The 21,488-nt window shown below is 48.4% G+C and overlaps 1 protein-coding gene across 1 annotated transcript in view; it reads right to left on the reverse strand.

Annotated features, from left to right (window-relative positions):
* The window catches only part of BAIAP2L1 (BAR/IMD domain containing adaptor protein 2 like 1), a 91,494-nt gene that overhangs the window by 2,520 nt on the left and 67,486 nt on the right, over window positions 1-21,488 (reverse strand). Inside the window, exons 8-12 of the mRNA XM_040634776.1 lie at window positions 19,662-19,829; window positions 16,874-17,021; window positions 14,584-14,791; window positions 13,860-13,937; window positions 12,314-12,494 (exon numbers count right to left, since the gene is read on the reverse strand). Coding sequence (XP_040490710.1) covers window positions 12,314-12,494; window positions 13,860-13,937; window positions 14,584-14,791; window positions 16,874-17,021; window positions 19,662-19,829 — 783 coding nt within the window. The remainder of the gene's footprint in view (window positions 1-12,313; window positions 12,495-13,859; window positions 13,938-14,583; window positions 14,792-16,873; window positions 17,022-19,661; window positions 19,830-21,488) is intronic.

The raw sequence follows: 21,488 nt of genomic DNA on the forward strand, positions 1-21,488 counted from the left end.
GGAGGCCAGCATGTGCTGCTCCCTCCTCACTGGTGGCCCTTTGGCTGCACTGCATGACTGCAGGTGATTTTTTGGGAGCCTGAATGATGCCGTGAAAAAAAACAGTAAAAATAAAACCTTGTTGGGTTTTGGTGTCCACAGACTGGTGTCAGCAGTGAGCCAGAGATCTGGTAGGACGTTCCGGAAGGTGAGGAGATGGAACAATGCCCACACTGTTTTTGCCTTTAGGAACCGCCAGAGCCCGGGGAACGGGGGGGTCTCCCAGTGTGGCCAGGGACCACGGGGGTGCATGTACCTTCTGTCCTTATCTTCCTATAAGCTTGCAGGCTTTAAACATTTTGCTTTAAATCTGCTCTGGCCGTTGTAAGAAATCGCTGGCCCGAGCTTGTGGGGCTAATTCTCTAGACGGCGCCCAGGAGAGGGCAGTGTAACATCGTCTGAGCCCTAGGCCGCCCGCCCAGCCGGACAGTCCTGTGAGCTCCCAGGCCTCCTGTGGTCTCAGGGTCTCTGACCAAACAGCTCCTCTCACTTCCTGTTGCCAGCCTGGGGGTCGAAGGCCATACTTGGAGGCGGAAGCCCAGGTCAAGGCTCTTTCCGCATGGCTCCTCCTGGGTGCTGGACATACAGACTCGAAGTAGAAGAGGGACTGTGGGCACCCGGGCCACTTCAGACCCGCGCCTGCTCTCTCTAGCTCTGAGGACCTCCAAGCGTGACTGTGAGCCCTGGGGCCAGCAGGTCAGCAAGATCATCCCGATGGGGAGCCCCAGCATTAGGAGGCAACCCCAGTCAGCCCTGCACCCCGATTCAGTGTCTACTTTTCGTCACGGATGCACAAAGCAGCTGCCCTGCTCAGCACATCCTAATAGGGCTTTAAGTGGTTGCAAAGCGGTTTCTTCCTACTCGGCGTGCGCTGCTTCCCCAGCAGGTCTCAGAGTAAGTCATTTCTGGGGAAGCGCTCAGACTCTATGATGGTTACAGGCTAATTTATAATTTATTTTAAAAGCACCAGGATGCCTGCCACACGTGCTCAGACCGCCGGCTGCGGTGCCCGGCCTAGAGCAGAAAGCCCCTTGCGGGGGAGGCACTAGATCCCACTGGGAAGAGGTCCCCTGCGTCCTCCTGGCCTGGAAAGCACACTTCCTGCCAAGCCAGACTCCCCAGGTGTGGCCTCCGGGGGGCACACAGCCCTCTTGCTCCTTGATACCCTCCCTGGAAACCTGCTTGCTGCCTTTCCTTGGCGGCGGAACTGTCTCCTCGCCAGGTGCATCCTTGAGAATGGGGAAAGCTCTGTGCGCCCTGAACTGGGAACCAGACACGACCCTCCCTGGAAAACCCACAGCTGTCTCCAGGGGAAGGCCTGAGCCTCAACTGACCCAACTCAACTTTACGAGTTTAGCTACATTTTTGTGAGCTGTGCCATCCGAGTACTTGCCCCAGACATTTGAGAGAGTCACACACACACACACACACACACACACACACGCGTGCGCGCGCGTGCGGCGGCCGAGATGTATCACAGTCCACCGACAGTGAAGCGGCAGGAAGTAACAACTGTGAGGGAGGACGGCGAGAGACACTAGGGCAGCCTGCAGCCACGCGGTGCCGGGCAAACCCGCGGTGAATCCCGCGCCCCAGAGAACCTCCCCCACCGCTGCTCCCAGCAGCACGCATGCACACAGTCACTGAGACCCCCCCCACCACCACTCAGAGCGGTCCCATCAGAACGGCCTAAACGTCCGTCACCAGAAGGGACAACCGCCGTCCATCCAGTGAACGCCACACAGCAAGGAAGCGCCACAGGAGGGTTCGCCGGAGGACCTGGTGACCGAGCTTCGGCCAGTCTGGCCTGTGAGAAGGGAGTGTGTGTTGGGGGGTGTCTGGGGGCGGGTAACGTTCGAGTTCTTGACCTGGTGCTGGTTATATGCAGTTGCTTTGTGAAAAGTCACCCATTTTCTGTACATGCTATTCTTCAATGTTTACTGAAAAACAGGGCATTTTCAGAAAGGTTCCTCCCTTTAACGCAGCTCCACTGAGCCCACTGCCGTGGTCACAACTGACCGCTGTCCCCAAACCTGCCCCTCCTCCCGTCCCCTCCTCTGTCAGTGAAACGCACCTCCGGGCCACATGTGGCCCTGCTCTCACTCCACCCAGGAGGAAAGCTCACATCCCGCTCAGCAGCGTTTTCAGGATCTTTCCACCTCAAACCTGACCACACAGCCCCATCCCTCGTGCTGGGTGGCGCCACAAGTCCGTCTGTCCTGCCGGCTGCCGCTAAACATTCCAACCGAGCCTGTCCCTCCACTGCCTCCCTTCGGCCGTGTCATGGGGTTTGGGGTCCCTTGTCTCTCTACTTCCCAATCCCGTCTTTCCCTCTTCCTTTGTCCTGTGTCCCTGGACCGGACCTGTCTCAACAGGGCTCCTGCTGGCCTCTCCGCAGGCTGGGAGCCACCTTCTCTGCACGCACAGTGCATGTCTGCAGAGCTGACCACCCAAGGTCCCAGAGGCAACGGGCAGAGGGACTCCTTACTCACACTGCGGGCCCTGCTCAGAGTCAGCACCGTGGATCTCTCACCTTTCCTCGGATTTCACAAAGACCAGAACCCGTGGCTTGTAGGCACAGCCAGGTGCAGGTCCCCTCCTGGCAACCTGACTCAACACAACAGGAGGTTATCGAGTGACAAAACCAGGCAGCAGCACGGGCTAGGCCTGTCGTTACGAGCGCGGAACAGGTTACCCACAAGACAGTAGGGGTAGTGACGGCCTTGGGCCTTGTCCGCAACAGCCCACAACCAGCTGATTATGGCCGAGTAGGAAAAGGCAGAGTGCGGACACATCTTGTGATTCCTTGCCCCAGAAAAGCTAAAAACCCGAGTCCACCTTGAGTGGGCACTGTCACATGCTGTCTGTTCCACCTCCCCCTCCCACTGCCCACATTTCTGCTCGGGTGTCCACTGCGTGCCAGTGTGCCTTCAAGGGGACTCCTTGGTCCCACCTTATGTGTGGTCAGGTCAGCTGAGACCACCCAGTATAGCCCGTTTTCTGGCCACAGGTAGACACTCAGGTGAGACGGACCTCTGTGGCCCAGTGAGAATGCTGAGTGGGGAGCCCTGTGCTGTGGTCAAACGGAGCCCACACCCCAGAATCCAGGGCGAGTGATGAGAGGGCCCCGGGGCGGCCTTGGTACCGACCCTCTCTGGGCTGCTGCTTCCATGAGGCAGACCGTTCCCTTCCTGTCTGACGCCGCTGGAGGTCAGCTCTTACCTGCAACACACGCAGCCCTGACGCCAGTCCTCGGCTGTGCGCTGACCTCCCGAATCATAACCTCTGAACCAGTTCAATCCCTTTATTCCTCACATGGGGACACTGAAGGCCTGACAGGGAAAAGCCAACTGCCCTGGGGCAAGGGCTTTCTGAAACCAAGGCGTCCACCCTGGAGAGCAGATGCAGACCAAGCCGCGCACCGGGCCCCTCGCTCACGCAGCGCTTCCGGCTCTTAGGCAGTGAACACTGAGAAGCAAGTCTGTGTGGAGCGGAGCTTAGTTTTTCAATAGCGTTTTAGAGCCTGGTTCTCCGTATGTCACAACTCTGCTGCAGCGACAGTAGAGAAACGCGTGACCTTCAGCTTCAGTTCCGGTGATCCCCCGGCTCCCAGCCCCTCAGGGAGAAGTTGGTATCTCAGAACATCACAGGGCAGCCACAGAACTGTAGGTTGGTGTGTTCAGGAACATTCTCTACAGTAGGCGGCTCCCAGGCCTGGATGTTCAGTGTACTTAAGCCTAAGAATCCTGGTGTTCAAACAAAACTCTACGTGTAACTGGCATTAACGAATGGTTGTACGTAAAAAATATGTATAAAAGCATTAAGATGCTTTGCCAGCTGCCACGGATCCCAGCATTTGGCTGAGACGGAACATGCCTTTCCCCACCATCATCGGCTGGTTTAAATATTTTAGTTTAGGAAAAATAAATTATCAGCTGGTTGGGCGTAAGAACTTGAGATACGAAATTCCAGGGCCGTGTCCCCAGCCCACAGGGCTACCATGCAGGCCTCAGTCATGCTCCATGCTTCTCAGCCATCACATTTCTAGATCCGGTTTTTAAATGGAACATTGTTCTGTTTTGCATGCTCTATACCTGACCGTCTAATATGGTAGCCACTACCCATATGACTATTTGCATTAAAATTAAATACAAATACAAATTCCTTGGTTGCATATCCTCTCTTCCAGTGCTCAACTGCCTCTGTGATCAATGGCTACTGTCCTGGGCAGCCCGGTTCTGGGACATTTCTATCAGACCATAAATTCTCCACTTATCGCCTTCACCCACGCCCCGATGCCAGAGGATTAGATCCTGTGCCTCCTCTTGCGAGAGGCTCCTAAGACCAGGTGGCCTGTTCCAAGGACAGCAGTTTCCATGGCTCCTGAGGTCATCTCTTTGGAGCAGAACCAGTTCTTCTGTCCTTCCCTGTGGCGGGCCTGCGTGTTTCAGTCTTGTTCTTGGAGCTCCTGATCTGTCTTGACAGCGAGGGAATGTAGTAGTTTCTGGGACGCGATGGTGTCAGCAGAGGCGGCACTCGAGGGTGTCCACGGATGATGGGGTTTTTCTGCAGTTTGCATAGGACCTTGAAATACGACTTCAAAACATGTTCGTGATAGAACATGTTCGTGATGGACCATAAATCATTTAATCTCAGTGTGCATCTGTGAAGCACTGTGTACGTACTTTGGGTGATTACACTCTTCATTCCAAGAGAAGATGCTCTTCATGGTCTTACAGATAAGGAACAGTGAATGTCCTCAAGAGGGTGATGGGGGAGGGAGCCGTTGAAGTCATGGCCAGCGGTGCCTGTTGAGGGAGGCCCTCAAACCTTGTGGCCTTTGCTGATTTTTAAAAGCCAATTAATATCTTCTTGTGACCTTTATTAACTGTCTTCCATTACCCTCCAGATCACAAAGACAAAAAGCAACCTCTCGGTTCCTCAGAACACAGCACACGTGGGACAGTGGTATTTGTCTTATCAAGTGCTTAGATGGGTGGGGCACTGATAAGCGGAGAGTTGAGGTTTTAGAACTTTCTCAATCCGCTGAAGGACCTCCGGGTCCTGCGGCTCTCCGTCTCTGCGTCCCCCTCTCCCTCTCCCATGGCCTCCCAGGCCGGGAGGTTAGAAAGCTGGATTGGGCCGTTTGCATCGCACACCAGCCCGGGCAGCAGTGCCGGGGCTCGCCTGGCACTCACAAACGCTTTCCGAAATGAGCGAGTGCTCTGATCCTCCGGTGTGGGGGTGCTGGGAAGGGACGGTAAAATATAATGAAGTGCTAACAGTGGTCACCCTGGAAGTGAAATTATGGATATTTTCGAGCAAAACAAAACTTCCCTGGGTTATTTTTATAAGCAGAAAAAGTGTTATTTTAAAATAAGCTATTTTAAATAAGGTGTAATGATTAGATATTTTAATTTTTACAAACTTGGACTTTGCTCTTTAACTTAAACCTGCAGCTGTGACTGCCAGGGGGATATAAAGGAAACCTCATTTCAGCATCTGTTTATCCAGCCTATGGCAACAACTGATAAAAAAACATTTATCTGTTTGCTTAAGTGCATGGGATAAATGTTGTTAATTGGAGAGCATCCTTATTTCTGTCTCAAGAGTGGGATAATTTATCAATTTATTTGTATTAGAATTTTATTTTTTTTAGATTCTTAAAGAAGTTTATTTTATTTTGGATTTTATTTATTTATTTGAGAGAGCACAGAGGGAGAGGGAGAAGCAGGCTCCCTGCAGGACCCCGAGACTGTGACCTAAGCCAAAGGCAGACGTTTAACCGACTGAGCCACCCAGGTGGCCCTGTATTAGAATTTTAGACAAAATTTTCACAATGCCACTTCCTTCTATGTTTAATATAGACAAATAATGAAATATATAAATACACCCATGGAAGAAAAGTTTTCTTTGTTTTCAAAAGTGAGAAGAGGGGTCTCTCAAATTGAAGGTACCTTAAAAAATCATAAAGTAACTTCATCTTTAATGAACACAATCATACTTATAGGACCCTGATTATTTTACATTATTCAGAACCTCCCAAACAACTTTTTTCCTAGCAGTTACATGTGTAACTTAAGTGCAGATAAGAATGTTTTTCTTCCTTTCTTTCCTTTTCTCTTCTTTTCTTTCTTTTTGAAGCAAAGTTTATTGGGTGATAGTACAAACTCCCAAAGAGGAAGGGGACCCAAGAGGGTTGCCCAAGAATGTTTTCCTTTTTTAATGTTTGCATGTCAAAAATCTGGAGCTCAAGATTATATTATCAAAAAAACCAACCAAACAAAAACAAACAAACAAGAAAACAACAAATAAACCCTCCAAAAATACATTAACATGAGCAAACCAGAACTGCTTCCAGAGTTAGGACAGAACAAGGGTTTCTCCCAAGGAGGCTACACCAGTTGGTCACTAGCTCTGTCAGTTCTTACCTCTTGAATAACTTGTCACCCCTTCCCATCTTCACTCCCGCCGCCCTCTCTCCCTGGACGACTGCACCGCCTCCTGCCCTGCGCTCCAAGCTCCAGCGCGCACCGAGGACCATCTGCAGAGACCACCCAGGAGGACGGAGGAGGGACAACATGCAGCCCAGACTTCCTGGCTTGGTGTGCTTCTCTCCTGGCCTATCCATCCCACCACTTATCTGGCTGTGGCCCTGGACCGCACCCAGCCAGAAGGCACATCTGGAAGGCTCTGTGTTTTGTCAGAGCTCGTCCTTCAGAACTCGGCTCAAATGCTTGCCTCCAAGACGCCTCCTCTGGTGCTTGCCAGGAGCCTGAGCCCTCCTTTCCTCCTCTGTCGCCTCTGCCCCATGCACCTTTCACACAATTCCAATAAACACACTGTTCACTGGACTCGACTCCGAGGCTGGCCTTATTCCTATTTGCTTCCCTGGACCACAGTAGCTTGTCACTTAATGCTCAATGGATGAATTCGAGCATGAACGTCTCACTGTGGTCCACAGACCCCTTCTAGGCAGTACACCTTCACCTGCCATCTGGCTGTGTTAAAGAAAGAAGTATGGCTGGTCAGAGCAGCTGATGCCACAGAAACATTAGTCACCCAAGTGACGTGACCTCACTGCAGGTACTGACTCTATACCTCTCTGAAGTGCTAAACATGCCTTTACTATGGGAGATCTCAATTATTCAGAAAGGAGGTCATCAACATTCATTGTTCTGACACGCGCAAAATCAATGACAACTAAAATCACACTGGAACCCACACCCACAAGAAGGGCATTTTCATTAGATATTTGGGGCTTTTAAATGTTATATGAAACCAAACATTAAAGGCTGCTAAAATGAAAGACTATAAAAAGTCTTCTGGCCTACAAGAAAGAAACGGGGCCTGACCAGATTATCAGGGCGATGCTGGCCTCAGAATGAGTAGGAAGTGTTCCCTTCTCTTCGATTTTTAGGCAAAAGTTTGAGAAGGATGGTGTTAGCTATTCTTTGCACGTACAGCAGAATTCACCAGTGAAGCCGTCAGGTCTGGGGCTTTGTCGGGAGACTATAGATTACTGATCATGAAGATGGTCTGAGGTGGGGAGACGGGGCTTGGGGTGTGGAGCTCTGCCTGGAGGCAGCCCTGGGATAGGACGGACTGGGCACACACAGGATGTGAGAGTCAAGAACTCCGGCACCCATGGTCAAGGTGGCATGGGCAGCGGCTTCCACGAGGTGGCCACAGAGCACAGGATCACCTCCTGAGGCAGCCCCATCCCAGCTCTCAGGAGAAAGCTACGTGCGTAAAGCTGTTGCTCTGGCCCAGACCCTCAGTTTACTAGACAGTCTCAGCACTTTCCAGGGTGGCCTCCTTACACTGCCCGTCTATTATGATCCAGCCAAAGGGGTTTAAATAAAGTTAGATCTCATTTAAACAGCCAAATGCGAAATAATATCATTTTTGACTACACTGATAAATAGGATTTTTCAAAGTATCCAATTCAGTATAGTAAGAACTGCATCAATGCTTTCGTCATAAAGCTTTACCGACATGGTAAAAATACTGAAAATTAAAAATGTTCTCTAAAATGAGACCGTGTTGGCTAAAATGTGTGTGTGTGTGTGTGTGTGTTTTAAAGATTTTATTTATTTGGCAGAGAGAGAATGAGCGTACCAGCGGGGGGTGGGGGAGTGGAAGGCAGAGGGAGACAGAGAAGCAGGCTTCCTGCTGAGTGAGCAGGTGCCTGGTGTGGGACTCGACCCCAGGACCCTGGGATTAGGACCTGAACCAAAGGCAGACCTCTGGCTGAGCCACCCAGGTGTCCTAAAATGTCAGTGTTTTCACTTATAATTTCAGTGTTAATGATGAGTTTGGGGCAAGATTCTTTTATCTTAAAAGACATTACACAGTCTTAAAGAAATGGAGGGAGGTGGTTCTTATCAAAGCTGCTAATATCACAAAAGAAGAGATAACCAGACAGGTGTCCCTCTGGAAGGACTAGCCACCACCACTGATGAAATGCTCTAACAAAACAGGCAAAGAAACAAAACATAATACGGACTCTGATCCAGGTCAAAAATATAGGAGAAAGGGGAATGCAGGGAAGGACACCATGTGGATGCATTCAGCGAAATCCAGCCTGGGGCCACCCTCCAGGGCCAATAACCTGGTTCTTCCAGATAAGTTACAAGGAAAAAGAGATGGGGAGACCTTGATACAAAAACTATGGTCATGAGACTCAGTGACCAATACAATGTATGGACCTGGCCTGGATCCAGATTCAAACTGTATTGTTTAATTTTTAATAAGACAATCAAATTTGAAGTGACTGGTTGATGATATTGCAGAATTACTGTCAATTTTTAAAGATATGATAACTGGTATTCTGGTCACGTAAAAATAAAAGGTATTATTATATTTTAAGTTATTTATACATGAGATGACAAAGTCCGGAATTAGCATCAAATTGATCTGGGAGTGTCCAGGAGCAAGATGAAAAAAGATTCGGGGGCGCCTGGGTGGCACAGTCGGTTAAATATCTGACTCTTGATTTCAGCTCAGGTCATGATCTCATGGGTTGTGGGATCGAGCCCCACCTCAGGCTCCATGCTCAACTTGGAGTCTGCTTGGGATTCTCTCTCCCTCTCCCTCTGCTCCTCCCCTGATCACATGCACACACGTGTGCACTCTCTCTCAAATAAGTAAATCTTAAAAAAAAAAAAAAAGATTAGTAAATGAGTTGACAATTGTGAAAGCTGGGGGTGAGAGACATTATTCTTTCCACTTTTGTTATGTTTGAATTTTTCTCCCCAAAAAAGCTGGAAGGCACTATAGACAGGTCACACCAGAACAGTGTACCTTGTATTCCTGGATCCCGAGCTGCGTGAGATGCAGCTGTAAGGGCTTCGTGTCTGCCCCCGCCCCCTGCCCAGCAAAAGGAATTTATGCTTTTCAAAATGTTTTAAGATCAGTTATTTCCAAAGAGTCTGAATATTGTTTTAAAATGTACTAGGGGCATTTAATAAAACAGCATTTGATACCTTTGTCCTTCCAAGCAATTTCTCTTCCATGATGACAGAATGGAAAAGCTCCATTTTCAACAGCTGTATGTCATTCTTTTAAAAGTAACTGTTAGGTATCTGGAATAACTTGGAATGATACAAGTACGATGTATCTTATAGTGTGCTTATCTGAGAAGCCAAAGACTTTTTTTTTAAGATTTTTTTTTTTTTTAAGATTTTATTTATTTATTCGACAGAGATAGAGACAGCCAGCAAGAGAGGGAACACAAGCAGGGGGAGTGGGAGAGGAAGAAGCAGGCTCATAGCGGAGGAGCCTGATGTGGGGCTCGATCCCAGAACGCCGGGATCACGCCCTGAGCCGAAGGCAGACGCCCAACCGCTGTGCCACCCAGGCGCCCCTTTTTTTAAGATTTTATTTATTTATTTGAGAGAAAGCACAGAGGGAGAGGAAGAGGGAGAAGCAGATTCCCTGCTGAGTGCAGAGCCTGACACGGGGCTAGATCCCGGGATCCTGACCAGAGCCAAAGGCAGACACTTAAACCAACTGACCCACCCAGGTGCCCCGAGCCAAAGACATTTTGAGTGAGATTGCAAAACCCTGCATTTCCCGGATCAGAACACACCACTGCAGTTTATAATGAGGTAGGTATATTCCAAAACACCCGAGGGCTCACAATGAAACGCGTGGCACATTTTTAAGAGTTCCCATTCCATGTAATCCAGAGACAGCACCCATGCACCATTCACAGCTGAACGGCCACCAGCAGCACTGACGATAGGGGCAGAGCTGTGGAGCCACACATGCCCCGTGAGAAGCAGGGAGATGCCTCTGCGTGTACTACAGAAAAGGACCATACAATAACCACACAACAAAAAACAAAGTAGCCGGGGATCAATGCACCAACAGTGCCCGGGGGCATTTCTGGAAGGAAGCTGGCATGAGCAGAGGCGAGGCAGGCTCTGGTACCGCCGGACCACTGTGCAGCCCTGGGCATGGAGCTCAGCGGCACAGACCCCAGAAGGCCAGGCCACTCTCTGACCCTCACCTCCCAGGCTCCTTCCCACCGCACTCTGGCAACTGTGCAGCCTCGCAGAGGTTTTGCCCCACCCCTGTGCCTCCTTTCCCGCCCTCCAGATCCATTTACGGCCCAGCCTGAATGCCAGGGTCTGGGACACCACAGCCCTACCATCACCAACGCCAGGAACTCCCCGCTCCTCCCCCAGCACCGCCACCTGGTAACCCCCGACTAGTTCATTACTTCTTGTCTGAGCCAAAGCAGCTGCATGGCGCTGGAGAAACCACCGTTCTGCCCGGCTTCGTTTTCAATCACGACCCAAACTGTACGTGGGCATCAGCATCACCCCTGTGTTCCCCGTTTTCTGCAGCCCACGTGCCTTCTCACGCTTCAGAACACCTGTTTCACAGATTCTCTTTCTTTACACTTGCTCGCTCTGCCCACCCTCTCCGCTAATGCCCTCGCTTCCCCACGAGAGCAGCCTCGTCACGCAGGAACTCCTCAGTCTGTGTGCACCTCTGCCCATGCCTGCGGCTTCTCGCTCACCACCTTCCCTGCTCCCGGCCCCACACACCATGTGTGCTCTTCTTGCCTTCCCGGTCACCGTCCTCTTCTCCATCCTTCCCCTTCTATCCTGAGAAATCTATCCTGAGGAAAAAAAATGAGAACGCGGACCCCCTTTCTCGATTCTCTGTCATCCTGGAATCACAGCCTCGTTCACTGAGTGTGCCAAGTATGTGCCCTTCTCTGCTCCTTGTGTCTGGAAATCTCCTACCCTTGACCTCTATGTGATGGGCTCCTTGCCATTCAGGTCTCAGTTTCAACATCTCCTCGGGGGTGCAGACACCGTCATGCGCTGCTCAGATCAATAAGAAAACGCAGGGAGTGCTGCCCTGGGCTGTCCAGGCCCTTCGGGAAATCGTCCTGGCTAAAGCCCTCTCGCCTTGGATGCCGGTGATCAAGGCCTATCTCCCCTCACGGTCCAGCTCCTCCCCCATCCAGTGCTGCTCCCCTTCTCTCACTTTCACAGGTGGGGACCCATGGCGCTCTCTCATAAGCACCTGCACACACACCTGTGACATCCATGTGAGCCGTCGCTCCATCCGTCACCTCCCTCACCTTGTTTTAATTCTCTGCACAGCTTCCATCACTGTTACTGATTTTTTTCTCATTGTCTGCTTCCCACCACTAGAATATAAGTTCCACATAAATGGCGATAAACTGGTCCTGTTTATCTCTGTACCTTGGGAGCCCACACCAGGGACCGGTGCTTGGTAGACACAGGTGCCACAGGAATGACGGACTCTGGGAGTCCATGGCCTCTACAGGCTTTCTTATGGGGTTGCTGAGGATTACAGAGAGTGCACATGACACAGTGTATACCCAGTACCTGGTGCAAAATAAGTACTTTCTGAAGACACAAAGATGAAGTTACCACTTTTAAACTGAAGCCTTCCTTCAGGAAACAGTATGAAAATTGAAAAAAAAAATGCAGAAAAAGTGATGAGGAGACTGACAGACTGCAGCTAGGGCCAAAGGTGAGGAGAGAACACCTGATACCATCTGACAGACTACATTTCAGATAAATAAAACAGAAGGACTGAAGTCAAGGAAGCTAACCGACTGTGTGAGGAGGTGGGAATGCAGAAGACACAGGAGTGAGCGCCAGCCCCCCCCCCCCACCCCCGGGGGACACCACCTTCATTCCCGGTGGAACAAGAGCCCACGCCCCCCAGATCGCCATTCAGTGTGGGGGTACACAGCACGTTACGCTGCAGGTCCACTCACAGGAGATGTGGCTTCTGGTTTGGACACCGGTGCTTTAAAGGTAGAAGTATTTTTGGAAACATCTGCTCTCTTATCTGCAGCCGCTCCCAGGGACAAACATTCCAAGTAATCGGGTGGGGGGATGACGACACTGCTTTTCTCAGCTAAGTTCACCGTGCTGATGCTTCTCACTGGGGCCGGGCTACCAACCAACAAGCAGAGAATACAAGTTACAGAAGATCGTGCCATCTGAATCCCAAACATCCTAAATACCCTGGGGCCAGAACTGCAACAGATGAATAATCAAACAGGGTGTGAGACAGGAGATTACAAGACATGTGTGTGTGTGTGTGTGTGTGCGCGCACACGCGCACGCACACACACAATACACATCTGTATAAAAAACACTGTAATGGTTTTTTTACTCGTTTACAAATTGTAGCTCAAAAAACCCCCCAGCTTAATTAAGTGCTGGCTGTCGATTAATTTAAGGAGATCAATATCAAAATGAAGACTATAGCAAAAGCCTTAGCAAAAGTGTGGAGCACTTCAGATTTGAAGCCTCCCCCCAAAACAACCCCTCAGCATTTTAACATCCTAAACACAATATCTAGTTTTATTGCTTGGCCCAGTGGCAGTTGAGCTGTTCTGCGAGGGATGAGGACACACAGATGACACTGAGCACAACTTGGAGGGGGGCATCAAGTGTGGCGCTCAAAGGTCTACAGGGACAGCTGGACAGGTTAGAGGGTCTCCTCGAGACAGAAAACATGGAGGATGAGGCAGCTTAGGGTAAAGATGAGGAGTGCGGTTTGGATGTGTCATTCCCTCCCTCCCTCCCTCCCTCCCTCCCTTCCTTTTTTAGAGAGGTGGGGAGGGTCAGAGGGGGAGAGAGACAGAGAATCCCTAAGCAGTCTCCATGCCCTGTGTGGAGTCCAGCACGGGGCTCGATCTCATGACCCTGAGATCATGACCCGAGCCGAAATCAAGGGTCAGACGCTTAACCGACTGAGACTCCCAGGCGCCCCTGGATGTGTCACTTCTGAGGACCCCTGGGGTAACCAACTATAACTGCTGATACACACATAAATATTCATAGCTGGGCGCAGGAAAGACTTTCCTGGGTTCCAGCCTTGGCTCTACCTTTCTGTGCCTCAGTGTCCTCAATTTTAAAGTGGGGACCTACCTCGTAAGGTTGTTAATGAGAATTAAACAAGCTAAGCTAGTCAGTGTAAGCACTTCGGCACTTCCTAATCGGTAGTGGCGATGATGGTCACCTTGGGTTTAGTGACCTGGCAGGGGGTGGGGGGGTGGGGGGGAGGGCAGTGAGTGGTTCCAGAAGGCCGACAGGAGGGTGAGGAGCAGAGTCTGGCACATGTCCCCACAGCAGAAACCACAAATGGAACAAGTGTGGGGTAACAGTCCCCCTTTAGTACTCTCCTACACGATAGGAGGTTTCCCCTGTGGGGTCACTACACATCTAGACAGAATTCTGATATGCCCAAAAACATGAGGTCAAAGGTGAGTTTTCTGTCACTGGGAAACGGAAGCCACAGTCAGGTCCTACCTTGGTGTGGGCGCACTCATGGCCTCCTTTGTATCTTCTTCCAGCAACTTTGTGTAGGATGCTGGGAACCAGCCCCTCCTACAGGTGAGGAATGAGAAAAAAGGCCTGGTTGTGGGGTCAGCGGCAGACAAGTGAAGGATAAGCACACTACAGAATGGCTTGGGGACAGCTCAGGGGCAGACAGGTCCGTTTTCACCACATCGCACAATGTGTATTTTATAGACAGCATTCGTTTTATTCGGATTACCTTTTTGGCTTTTTTCCACATTTATTTAATGGCTGAATAATCTACACAGAAAACCAATTTGACCAGCTTACAGTAAGGCCTGCACACATACTCGTGGTTAAAATGACGATGCTGGCATTTAAACTATTTATGAGTTAAATCTTAACAAAATCCATCTGATGTGCAGATTATCCTTGAGAAATCCAAAGTCTTTTTTTTTAAACCAAGAATTATTTAAACTACTTTCAGAGGTGATTTCATATGATCTGTTCAAGTATCAAATTCATCTATACGTGCACAGACATACAGAAAATAACCTGAGACGGAGTAACTCCAATTAACTATAAACTAGAACAATAACTGAACCATGAACTTAACTGTGGTAAAAATGCTCCCATGACCACAAAGACAATTTGCCACTAAGAGGAGATATGACAGCTCTCTGAAGTACGGGGCAGCCCTGACTGCTGTGTGGACAGCATCTGCCCCGAGACTTACACTTTGGTGGTGTCATGCTCTCCATAAAGCCAGCCGTCTTTCTCCTCAGGGACGAGCAGTGTGAGGATGTCTCCCTGGGCAAAGCTGAGCAAGGTCTGGTTCGCTCCAGCAGTGTGTGGAAAAATGGTTTTCACTTTCTGCTTCTTCATCATGTTCAGTCCAGTTGCAACAGAAACTGATCGCTGTAAACTGGGATCATCTGAAGAATCTGTTGCAAATGAGCACAGCAGTGATTGCTTTTCAAGGACTGATAACAAGTTCAAACAAGCAAACCCCAGAAAGCCACCCACTCTTGTCTGCCAGCACTCCTTCTACTGCTGCTGTGAGTGTGTCGTATTTCCACACCTTCGACTTTGCCTGGACGGGCAGGAACCGCAAGGAGCAGAGGCAGAACCACAGCCTGAGGTCTCTCACCGAGGAGGACCCTTGGGGCTAAACACTCTTTTCCAGGCGGAGAGGACACAGTGCGTGCCAAGTTTCACTGCACTCTGATTAATCAGAGGCCAAGTGATGCATGGCCAGAGGGTCTGATGCTCTTTGCCCTACTCTTCCAAAGCAAACCCCAAGGCCGTGCAGGGCATCAAGTCAAACCGCACTGCCCACGACCTGGACCACAAAGAACAAGAGGAGACTGGAAATGCAGACGTTCTCGCTGTGCAGCTGCTCACCATCTCACCTGGGAATGCAGCAAGAATGCGGTGAGGACCAGCACGTTTCCTGAACCCTCCCTAAGTGCCAGTCCACACTCTCAATTCTTCACAGCTTCTGAGGGACGGAGTGGTGATGGGTTGTGGTCCATAGTGACTCACCGGGATCTCGGCTAGCCGGCGGCATGGGATGTGGGTGGCCTGACTCCAAAGTCACTGCACATGTGAAGCATGTACATTTCTGTCTCAATTCCAGCACCAGCTGATATTTACCACTCCAAAGAAACAAAATTGCCATTCTGAAACTGTCTGGCTCTCACTCAGCAGCTGCAAATGCTGTAGTCTGTGGGCTCTCTCTAGCACACGGCTCCATCGCCATGACTCTCCTACCCAAAGGGCCTGTGAGATACCCCACAGACGGAGAGAGAGGGGTCTCTGGGTGCCAAAGACTGTCTACACAGAGCAGAGCCTAAGCAAAGCCTCCTGAAATCTCTGCGAACAGTAACTCATCCTGATTTACTGAAAAAGCATCAACAGAGTTAGGAAATTTAAGCAGTTAGAACTTCAGTGTCCAGAAAGCATGAAGTTGTCTGTTAGAGATGATGAAAAACACTAAGCCTACCGGTAAGATCAATAACCATAATTTTATCATGTGAACTTTTATAGTTTATTAAAAAGAAATTTTAGGGGCGCCTGGGTGGCACAGCGGTTAAGTATCTGCCTTCGGCTCAGGGCGTGATCCCGGCGTTCTGGGATCGAGCCCCACATCAGGCTCCTCCGCTATGAGCCTGCTTCTTCCTCTCCCACTCCCCCTGCTTGTGTTCCCTCTCTTGCTGGCTGTCTCTATCCTGTCAAATAAATAAATAAAATCTTTAAAAAAAATTTTTTTATTACAATTGCCACCAAATATGGCAATGTGAGCCTCTTTGTTCATTATATTCCATTTTAAAACGTAAGTTTTAAATAGTAAGTTTCCTTCGTATAAACATTAATCAGTATATGCAATTACAATTTGTCAAAGAAATATGTCACTTATAAAATGTCTTATGGATTTACAATAAACCCAGACCTTTATTTACTTTGAAGTGTAAGTTTCAATAAGGCAGGGGCACCTGGGGGGCTCAGTCAGTTCAGTATCTGCCTTCGGCTCAGGGCGTGATCCCGGGGTCCTGGGACGGAGTCTTACATTAGGCTCCCTGATCAGCGGGGGCTTGCTTCTCCCTCCCTCTCTCTGCCCCTCCTGTTTGTGCTCTCTCTTTCTCAAATAAATAAATAAAATCTTAAAAAAAGAAAAAGTTTCAATAAGGCAATGTCAAATGTGTTTACTTACCTCTACCTGAGGGTAACATTTATCCAAAATATTAAAAAAAATTTAAAAAGGTATTTTATTTTTTAACCATGCTAATTTTATAGACTTTTTTTATTTGAGAGAGAGAGAGAGAAAATGAGGGCAGGGGGAGGGGCAGAGGGAAAGAGAATCTTAAGCTGACTTCACGCTGAGCCCAGAGACTGATGCTGATGCGGGGCTCGATCCCACAAACCTGTGATCACGACCCAAAACCACGAATCAGATGCCCAACTGACTGCGCCACCCAGGCACCCCTAAAAAGGTATTTTAAAAGAAATCAAAGTAAATATCTTACCTGTTGAATTCTTTATCCTTTCCGAATTCTGTCCAACTGTTGCTGGGTTATTAAACATATCAATCAAAGGACTAGTATACGCTCTGGCTGAAGGAGCTGGGGGCACCTTTGGCAAATATTTAGAAAGAGTGTCATAATCTTTCCCGACCTGTGAAAAATTCCTCATTAGTTTAATATTAGTGTAACACAGCAATGGAATTATAGAGATTCCCAGAGCTGTTTTAACACGCTTTAAATTCTTTCTTCCCAAGGTTCTCTTAGTTGGATGGCAATGCCCCAGTCTGAATTATTATTTCAAGAATATCACATTTTTTTTATATTCGTCTTCATTTTTTTAAAGGCAGTTCTCCCCATTTCCCACCACCCCCTGGCAACCACTAATTTCCTGTCTCTAGATTTTAGGTTCCCTCTTAGATGCTACTTAGCTACAGGATTCTACTTTTCTTTCTTTCTTTTTTTTTTTTAGATTTTATTTATTTATTTGAGAGAGACTGAGAGAACGAGTGGGAGACGGGGCAGAGGGAAAAGCAGACTCCCTGCAGAGCAGGACCCTGGGCCCTGGGATCATGACCTGAGCCGATGGTAGATATTTAACCGACTGAGCCACCCAGGCGCCCTAGGATTCTACATTTAAAATAATTTTTCCAAGGAATTTTGAGTGCATTGCTCCATTATTTTCTAACCTCTTGTTTTGCTAACAAGAAATCTAGTACCTGTGGAGTTCTCTTTTCTTTGTAATAACTTATCTCTCCCCCTCTCTGGAAGTTTTTAGAATTTTCTCTTTACTCCCTTCTGCAACTTGACCACACTCTATCAAGGTTTTGTTTTTTTCCATTTGTCCAGGCTCACTGCGGCTGCTGTGTTGACGACCAGGCAGAGTCGACTACAGTAATCTCTGCAGGGACCATAGTCAGGGCAGTGGAGTGAGAAGTGGGTGGACTTGGGCATGCTTTGAAGGTGGAAACAACAGGGCATGCCCAGGGGTTGGCTGTGGCAGGGAGGGAGGGAGTAGGGAGAGAGAGGGAGAGAAGTCCATATTTGTGCCCGAGCTACTGGAAGGATGGCGCTGCCATTTTCTGGATGGAGAAGACTAGAGAAGCATGTTTAGAGTGATAAAAATCAGTTATTTGGTTTTAGACAAGTTGAATTTGAGATCCCCATTAGACATCTGGTGATGATTTTGAGAAGGCAATTGGGTATTTCCAACCTGTCTAACATTATGTTTACATCCTCTCTCTGTTTTTGTTCTGTGTTTTGGGAGAGCTCTTTAGATTAATTTTCCAAGCAGTTCCATTCTGTTAATGAGCCCATCTACTGGTGTGGGGGTTTTCTTGTTTATGTTTTTTTTTTGTGGGGGGAAGGGGAGGGAAAAATTTAAAAAGCTACTTTAGAAAAATTTCAAGCATGTACAAAGGAGAAAGAACAGCACAATAAATCTCCCTGTACCCAACACCCAGCTTCAACAATTATGAATTCATGCCCAATATTGTTTCATATATGCTACACCCATCTTCCCCTGTGCCTGGAATATGCTGAAGCAAATCCCAGACATTTCAATTGTGAATAATAATCCATTTTTAATTTTCAAAATCTTTAGTTGATTTTCCCCTGGGGATGTAATATCTTTTTGTCTCTTTCTAAAGATTTCTCTTCTGCCCTACTGCCTCTGTTGCCTCCAATATTGGTTATTCCAGCTTTTTCCTTTCAGTGTGTCTTTTCACAATACTGTTTTTCCTCACTCGTTCAGTGATTCCTGGTTATCTGTCCATCTCTGTATTGTACGGCATTCCCTATTCCTTTGCCTGTTTATCAGTCTGTATTTTGCCTGTTCTTGTTATCACAGACTACCCACAGTAAGGTGGGGACAGGGAAGACACAGCCAGGAGGGTGCCTGGCCTCCTCTGTGGAAATACAGAGTTTTGGTCAGTGGACAAAAGCCCCTGCTGCCTACTGTTTAGCACAAGTGGGACGGGGGGAAGAAACCAACCAGCTTAAAGGATGGGAGTCATCTAGAACCGACCACATCTAGGAATGCCACGTGCCATTCTCGGCCCCCTCTGACGCCCGCTGGCTCTGAGCTCACTGCTGTGCTCTCTGCTGCAGTCTTGCCCTGCACGCTCTCGGGGCTGAGATTTTCTTCTCTCTTGATTCTCCACACACCAATCTTGCCTTTCTCTCTTTGAGACTCCTTCAGTGTTTCTGGCCCCCTGACAGCACCTTCTCTTATTCCCCATGCAGTTATGGATCTATTCTGTAGGCTGTCGACTGGTCTTTAGCAGCTTTGTTTTCATTTCAAAGGTGCGGGTGGACCCATGTGTCTGAACTATCCACTGGATCCAAATCTCCATGTTTGCGAAAAGTAATAAAGCCGAAGTTCAAGGAGCGGCAGACTACAATGCTTGATTTCATCATCTTGACTACTTCGGTGGCTATTTTTTCTGAAGTGCCTTATGTTGTGATGAATGGCCCCAGAGTTTCGCTAATTATTCTCTAAGACACCTATGCCTCCTTCACTGGGAATAAACTTAAAAGTTGGAATCATTACAATTAAAAACAATAACATTTCCAAAACAAAGATACTAGAGTGAACACAGCACTACACAGTGCTGGGCACCACGCAACTCATTTCAAATCTGAAGGTAAGGGGATCAGAGTGAGACAAGGAAGGCCCTGGAAGAGGGGAGGACCTGTGATGGCCACCAACGAAGGCCTTCGTCCTTTGTGCATATGTGGCCCAAGCCCTATCAGGAAATACACAACTGAAATCTCGGAGAGAACCAACTCCTACCACACTGCTTCTCTCAATCATCGGCGAGGGCTGGGGCGTCCCAGACACGGGGGTAGAGCTTGGGGTCCTTATCTCCTCGATCATACTCATGATCTTCTCAGGCACTTTGGTAGCGTCACCACAGGTTTCTTGCCAGTGAGGCAGCTTGGAATTGAGTAATTCTGCAGACTGTGAATCCAAGAGAAACACAACAAAACACAAACGTGTACTGTTCAAAGAGCTGAGAAAAGTTACATCAAATATCAGCGATAATGTTTTACTGGCTTACCACCAGAAGTGTGAGAGCTTTGTGTCAAATTCAATGAGTACTTAAGCATCTATGAGCTTCCGCCCTGTGTTATGTGCTGTGAGAGCTGTAGGCCCTTGTTCTGCAGGAGCTCACCCCCTCCCTCGGTGTGAATGCAAGAGTTAAAAGACTGACGCAGAACAAGCTCAAACACGAAAAGGGAAGGGTTGAGCAATCTTATTAAGCCCCACTGTTTCCCCAGTGGCCCCAGAAATGCCAATCAGTGCTTTCTTCCTCCCACTCCTAAGACAGGGCAAAACCCGCACCCCAAACCACCTACGGCCTCGGACTGTGGTCCTGACACACTGATTGCTTGGGCCTGCTTTGTCCGAGGAGCCACTGAAAGGACTGAGATGCTGTAGCCAGAAAAAGTGGAAGGCACAAAAGCGGTTTTCAGAGAGGTGAAGACACTTCCAGTAGAGAAAAGAAGCCGACTTTGTTTATGCTAAAAAGCGTAAGTGGGATCCAGGGTTAAACGTAACAGTCTGCCACCAACTAGAGCTCTCTGCAAATAGGCCAGGTTGCCTTGTGACACAGTGAGTACCCTGTCACTGGCAGGGCTAGGCCACAGGAAGAGCTTCAAGGTCACCTGACCTATGACTCTGCGCCAGGAGGACACCCTCACCATGGAAACAGACACTGCTAAACTGATCATCTAATACTGCAATTCTTTCCCTTCCTGTAACAATGTTAGATCTTAGGGATTTAGATTTGGTAGATGAACAGTCCTTAAAGTTGTAAAAACTTTATGGAATATATAACATATGACCGATGCATGCATACAAGGCCAAGTTTTTGTCCCCTGAAAAATAGGAAGTCACCTTATTTTCAAGCTCTCTCGAAACTTCTACCATGGAATGCTCTCTAAATTATCATAAATAACAATCAGTATTTGACTTCACTCAATGCGTGTCTTGGATGCTTACACAGGCCCCCAAAAATGTATAATTAAAAAAAAAAAGGAAAGGAAAAGAACATATATTTTGTAATGATTCCTAGGGGTAAAACCTCACAACTGTATGTGCCGGAAGGAGGGCAGCAAAGCCAGTTCCACAGGTGCTGAGATCATGAGGAAATACCTTGAAGAGGAATGAAAAAGAACCACAACTGTCCCGATGCTGTAAATGGGTCTGTGGCTGGGACAGAACTCCCAGGGACACCTCTGTACATGGACTCCCAAGGCGAACACTCAAAACTACCCAGGTGGGGTGGGCCTGGGGCCTGCTGGGGCTCATCCCATGGCTCTGGCGAAGACACTGATGCCGAGGATGCATCAGAAAGAGTCTGAGAAAAGCTGACTCATAGGTGAGAAAAGCTGACTCATAGGTGAGAAAAGAAAAAAAGTACTAATTCTCAATCATTAAGCATTATATTATGAAAGATTTTAAATATGGATATAATACTAATTACATATTATAAGTAATATTTAACCATTTCACCTACATTTCTGAAAGTTTATATATTCAAGTTGGCCAAAAGCTCTTTCTTTGGCATCTCTTCTCATTGACCAACGAGGCCCGTCGCTTTACACTGAGGCACAT

Source organism: Ursus maritimus, unplaced genomic scaffold (genome assembly GCF_017311325.1).
Source record: "Ursus maritimus isolate PB19 unplaced genomic scaffold, ASM1731132v1 scaffold_2, whole genome shotgun sequence".
Taxonomy (NCBI): Eukaryota; Metazoa; Chordata; class Mammalia; order Carnivora; family Ursidae; genus Ursus; species Ursus maritimus.